The sequence below is a fragment of the Ochotona princeps genome, chromosome 2, assembly GCF_030435755.1.
Source record: "Ochotona princeps isolate mOchPri1 chromosome 2, mOchPri1.hap1, whole genome shotgun sequence".
Lineage (NCBI taxonomy): Eukaryota > Metazoa > Chordata > Mammalia > Lagomorpha > Ochotonidae > Ochotona > Ochotona princeps.
In genome coordinates this window covers 78874732-78880731 of record NC_080833.1, presented here as the reverse complement: position 1 = coordinate 78880731, position 6000 = coordinate 78874732, and the positions used below count along the sequence as shown (strand labels likewise).

General features: G+C 51.0%; 1 protein-coding gene across 1 annotated transcript in view; it reads left to right on the top strand.

Moving 5' to 3' along the window:
- The first annotated feature begins 274 nt into the window (after positions 1–274).
- Positions 275–6000, top strand: part of DIPK1A (divergent protein kinase domain 1A) — a 119188-nt gene continuing 113462 nt past the window's right edge. Inside the window, exon 1 of the mRNA XM_058659212.1 lies at positions 275–406. Within this exon, the coding sequence (XP_058515195.1) occupies positions 353–406 (54 nt within the window). The 5' untranslated portion in view covers positions 275–352. The remainder of the gene's footprint in view (positions 407–6000) is intronic.

Here is a 6000-nt window from a genome sequence, read left to right as displayed (position 1 = left end):
GTCCGGCACCCCTTTCCCTTCCCTCCCTGGCGCACCTTCCCTTTAAGCGCGAGGCCCCGGTGGATTTGTGTCGGCGGAGGCGAGGCGAGGCCCGACTCCCCTTTATGGCGGAGTCGGCAGAGGCGGCAGCTCTGACAAGCCGCGGCGGCGGCGGCGGGGCAGGCGAAACCGGAGGCCGCGCCTCGTGCCGCCGCCGTCCCCGTCGGCGCAGCGGGGCCGAGGGGGAGCGCGCCGCCCGGCCCGGCGGGGGCGGGGGAGTGGGCGGGCCCGGCCGGGCAGGGGGCGGGGAGCGCGGCCGGCGGCGCTCGGGTCCGCCTCTGACTGCGGCGCGGCGGGGCGATGTGTGATTACCATGGCGAGGAGTCTCTGTCCGGGGGCCTGGCTAAGGAAACCCTATCACCTCCAGGTAGGCCGGTGGCGGCGGCGGCCCCGCCGCCCCCCGAGCGCCCTCCCGCCGCCCCGCAGCCGCGCGGGACTCTCCGGCCCGTCCCCTCCGCGGGGCCCGCGCCCGCCCCGAGCCCCGCTGCCCCCTGCCGTCCGGCACCTGGCGGCGGCGCCCTCTCCGCGCGCGCCCCGGCGCCGCAGCAGCCCCCCGGCCGCGGGCCCCGGCCTCCCCCGCGCCTCCGCCGGCGCGGCCGGGGCAGCCAGGTGGTTCCGCCCGGGCTTGCCCGCGCAGCCTGCGAGCCGGAGACGTGACCCGGGTGCGACCCCCGCGCCCCGGCGCTGGCCCGCACCGGTGCCCCCTCTTGGGTCGGAGCTTGGGACGTGCGGCCGCCTGTCCTCTTCGCGCCCCCACAGGGTGCTCGCCTCTTTCCCCCCGAGGGCCCCGCAAGCGCTGCTCTTCCGGACTCTGCGTCTAAGGGTCTCCGGTCTGGGGTAGGAGAGGTGGTGTGTGTCAATCATCCATGTTTTAGAAAACGTGACAGTTTGTCATCTCAGTTGGTTCCCCGCGGTCTCCGGGGCAGCGGCGTGCGCGGAGCCCCCTCGGTTTGGTCTTCCCATGGCATTCGTGATTTTAACGGGAGGTGAGGGATCGGAAACCCGAGCCCTGCGGATGGGTGTTTGCTTTTGGAGAGGAAAGGGGCAGTGGCTTGGTGCGCGGCTGGCACGTACCCCAGCCACGCCAAACGCTCTGTCTCAGTCGTGTCGTGTGAACTGATCGCGTGTTCCATTTTTCGCGATTTCCCTGTTCCACCTTGTGTTGAGCTTGCTAGTCAGTGCCTTCGAACCCTTGGTACGGGATTCAGGTACTGTTTTGGTCACCAGGGGGACCTAGCAGACGCCGCCCGGAGAAGTCAAGCGCAAATCCATCACCCCAGTGGAAAAACAACTATAAATCTAAGCGGAGTGCCTGCTTTCAGGGGACTAGGGGTGTTTTTCCTGTGTGCACGCAAGGAAAGCATTAGTCCTTTGTGAGGGGAGAGGGTCAGCTGGTGTTTTTATAACGATGAGAAAAGTTGGGAAGGGATCTTGGGGCTGGGCAATACAATGGAATTTTCTTTCAAACGACTTACATGTAATTCGGGACCCTGCAGTGGGTGCTGTGCTGCGACTGCCAAGCGTGGTTTGACAGCCCAGGGTCGCCAGGGTGTTTGTAGGAAGGAAGCTTGGAGGTCTGTACAGTGTTGGAAGGAGCAGCGCAGGGAGTAATTGTGCCTGGAGTAACTGTATCGTCTCCACCCAGACCACGTACCTCTTTGTGAGTTTAAGAAAATTTTTTCCTGACTTCCCAAAATTAGTTTTGTGAAATACATAATTTTTTCCACCTGAAATTATCCTACTATGTTTAAAAAATCTGGCCATAGACCGTACTATAGACTTTGATTCCTTTGGCTATAAATGTTCTCCAGCAATATGGTTGTGACTTTTTTTTCCACTGTAGCATGAGAGCTTTCAGATTGGATGAATTAGGATTCACTTTACAAATAAGTTGTATTTCCACTAATGGCAAACATTTGGTATTTCTTACTAAATTTGCAATGCCATTATGTATTACCAAGTGAAGGTAAATTCAGTTTTTTTTTTAAATAGCAGTTTATTTACTTATTTATTTATTTATTTTTACTTGGAAGGCAGAGTTACATGAGAGGAGAGACAGAGATCTTTCACTGGATCCAGGAGTGTCTTTTGCGTTTCCCATGTGGGTACAGGAGCCCAAGGACTTGTTTCCTCTGCTGCTATCCCTGGCCATTAGCACGAAGCTGGGTGGGAAGTGGAGCTGCAGGGACTCAACTGGTGCTTATTTGGGATGCAGGAACACAGGCAGAGGATTAGCTTGCTGTGTCACCCACCAGCACCAGCTTTAAGCATTTCAAAAGGTTTTGGGACATAGTGATATTTTACTAGGTAGGTTAGTTCTGTATCAAATAATTACCAAGGGCTCAGCACAATAGCCTAGTGGCTAAATCCTCACCTTGCATCCGCTGGAATCCCACATGGGCACCGGTTCATGCCCCAGCTGCTCTACTTCGCATCCAGCTCCCGGCTTGTGGTCTGGGAAAGCTATGGAGGATGGCTCAAGACCTTGGGACCCTACATCCACAAGGGAGACCCGGAACAAGCTCCTGGCCCCTGGTTTTGGATCGGCTCAGATCTTGCCGACACGGCCACTTGGGGAGTGATGGAAGATCTTCCTGTAACTCCTTATCTCTGTACATCTGTCTTTCCAATAAAGAAATAAAAATAAATCTTTAAAAAATAAACAAATAACTACGAAATAGAAATGTCATAGGTTATCGTGTATCTGAGAGGAAAAAAAGGTCAAAGCATGGAAAATAGAATCCCAAGGTTTTTATTTTGGAGGGTGGTTGGTGGTTTAAGTATCACCGTAGCGTTAACATTCATTCTGTTCGTGAATTTTCTTGCTAGTTGCTTCTCATCTCACCAAGTTGTTTCAAGATCACCTCCCCCTTTTTTTCTTTTTCTTTGTCTTTTTGTTGTTGTTGTTTGATTGGAAAGTCAGAGATTTACAGAGAGGAGAGACAAAGTGGAGCAGCTGGAACATAAACTGGTGCCCATGCAAGGTGCAGGCAAGGCGAGGACTTTAGCCACTAGGCTATTGCGCTGAGCTCCACCACTTTTAAATTTTTTTAAAAGTGCCAAGTTACTGTGTTACACCTCTTTCCATTCGTTATTGCCTTATGAATGTCTCACCTTTTTACACTTCTACCACTGGAGGAACTTCAGACTTCAGAGATTAAACCGTTTTCAGCGGAAACTACTGTTCAGTCAGTACCTCAGCCAGTTCCTCAGCCACAAACATTTGGAGTAATGAAGAAATTTTCCTTGTTTCTTTGGAAACATCAGGAGGCACAAAAGCCGACCAGACCTCTGTTCACCTTTGTGCATCTGATATGTTATGACTGTAAGAGAGGTGGAATGACATCTATTTTGTGATATTTTTGGTGCCCCCCGTTTTTAAAAACTATTTTACTTAGAGAGAGAGAGCGTGCGCGAGCATCTGCTGTTTACTCCCAGTAGTCAAGGCAGGACCAACCAAGCTGCAGCCAGGTGTCTGGAACTCCAGTTGGGTCTCACTTGAGTGCCAGGGACCCAACTACTTTTGCCATCATCTGCTGTCTCCAGGATGTGCATTAGCAGGAAGCTGGATCAGAAAAGGAGTTGGACTGGGAGCAGGCACTCTGATAGGGAGGGCAGGGCTGTCAGGCAGTCACTTAAGCACAGCGTTGGATACCAGCGCTTTTCAGTGCATTTTTTTAAAAAATTTATTTATTTTATTACAGCCAGATATACAGAGAGGAGGAGAGACAGAGAGAAAGATCTTCCGTCCGATGATTCACTCCCCAAGTGAGCCGCAACTGGCCGGTGCTGCGCCGATCCGAAGCCGGGAACCTGGAACCTCTCCCAGGTCTCCCACGCGGGTGCAGGGTCCCAAGGCTTTGGGCTGTCCTCGACTGCTTTCCCAGGCCACAAGCAGGGAGCTGGATGGGAAGTGGAGCTGCTGGGATTAGAACCGGCGCCCATATGGGATCCCGGGGCTTTCAAGGTGAGGACTTTAGCCGCTAGGCCATGCTGCCGGGCCCTTTTCAGTGCATTTTTATCAGAAAAGCTTGTGAAGTTCATGGTAAGTCAATCCAGGCAAATACATCAGTTTCGTTCTAACCCACCTGTATTATTTATTGAGTATTTATTGACCAAGCACTCGCTGTGACTTATTTTATTGACTCAACCATTCACTTAGTATGTGTTTGTCAGATGCCTGTCATGTGCTAGAAGCCATGTGAAGTGGGGATGGGGGATGTGTGTGAGTTAAGTAGACACCCTCACGGAGTGTGTAGGTCTTGTTGGAGAAAAAGGCATTAATCAGGTCACCTCAGGAATGTGTAGTGTCAACAGTCCGTGGCGTGAAGTAATGAGAATGATGAAAAACTGCCTGAGGGAGTAGTTTCTCTTTTTAAAAATCTTTTTATATGCAGATATTTTTATACATGCATAAAATGAAGGTGTAAGGAGCTCTTCTAGACCCAGTGCATGTCCTGAAATAGTTATCAGGGGCAGGTGTTTGGTGTAATGGAGAAGTCTCTGCTTTGGATGTCTGGAACGGTGGGGTTTGAGTCCCAGCTCCACTGTCCCTGCCAGCTTCCTGTTAATGTGCACCCGACTGGGGGACAGCAGATGATGGCTGAGGCAGTTGCATCTCAGCCTCCCAGTTGGGGATCTGGATTCAATTCCTGGCTTTTGGCTTTAGCCCGGCAGCCCTCGCTGCCCACAGTGGGCAGTGGAGGCACGAACCAGCAAATGGGAGGTCTCTGTAGTTCTATCTTTGAAATAAACATTTTTTAAAGATTTATTTTTGGGCTCGGCAGCGTGGCCTAGTGGCTAAGGTCCTCGCCTTGATCCCATATGGCTGCTGGTTCTAATCCCGGCAGCTCCACTTCCTCTCTATCTCTCCTCCTCTCAGTACATCTGACTTTGTAATAAAAATAAAATAAATCTTTAAAAAAAAAAGATTTATTTTTATTACAAAATCAGATATATATAGAGGAGGGGAGACAGAGAGGAAGATCTGTCTGCTGATTCACTCCCCAAGTGACTGCAACAGCCAGAGCTGAGCCAATCCATAGCCAGGAGCCCAGAGTCTTTTCTGGGTCTCCCACATGGGTGCCAGGGTCCCAAGGCTTTGGGCCATCCTCATCTGTGTTCCCATGCTACAAGCAGGGAGCTGGATGGGAAGTGGGGCTGCTGGGATTAGAACTGGCAACCATATGGGATCCCGGCTATGTGCAAGGTGAGGACTTTAGCAGCTAGGGTATCATTTCGGGCCCTCAAATAAACTTTTAAAACCTCAGTTATCAGTGGTTCAATTTCTCCTCTGTGACAACCCCTTCCAACCAAAGTATTTAAAATATACTTAGATATCACGTCCTTTCTTCCAAGGACTTCCATGTGCATTTCTTAAAGATGTGTTTTTAGATCTAATCACAATACCATATCGCACCTAACAAAATCAATAACAGTTTCTTCTGTCTTCCTTAACCTCCCAGACATGCCTCACCCTGAGAACAGTGACTAAGTCAGCTTGCCACAGCCAAGGGAAGGCTCTACTGTGATGCAAGCAGGTCTAGCCCTCCCTTACCAGCTTGTTCAGTGCCCAGAAAAATCTGCCTTTAAGGGACACTTGTTTCATGTTTTGGGATCAGTGCTAGAATACACATGTCAGATTAAAGTAACATTTTCAAGTGAATGTATCCTTTTAGTTTGAAGTGAAGCTGTTAGGTATGCAACAGGCATGAGAAGTCTTGTTTTGGGGTAGGTGAAGGAAGAGGACCGGAAGGAACTGGGTTTACTTCAAAGATGGGGAAAAGAGATGAAGGGCCTGGTAGGAGGGAAGGAGGTGCAGAGGCAGCTCTGTGTCCTTGCTGTTTTGCTGTCTGTCTGCAAAAAGCAGTTAACTTCCTGAGGTGATTAGACCAGAGGGTTTGCAAGTTCCTTTTTTTTTTCTTTGTAGCTTAAAAGGATAAGTTTCCAGCAGTTGACTTA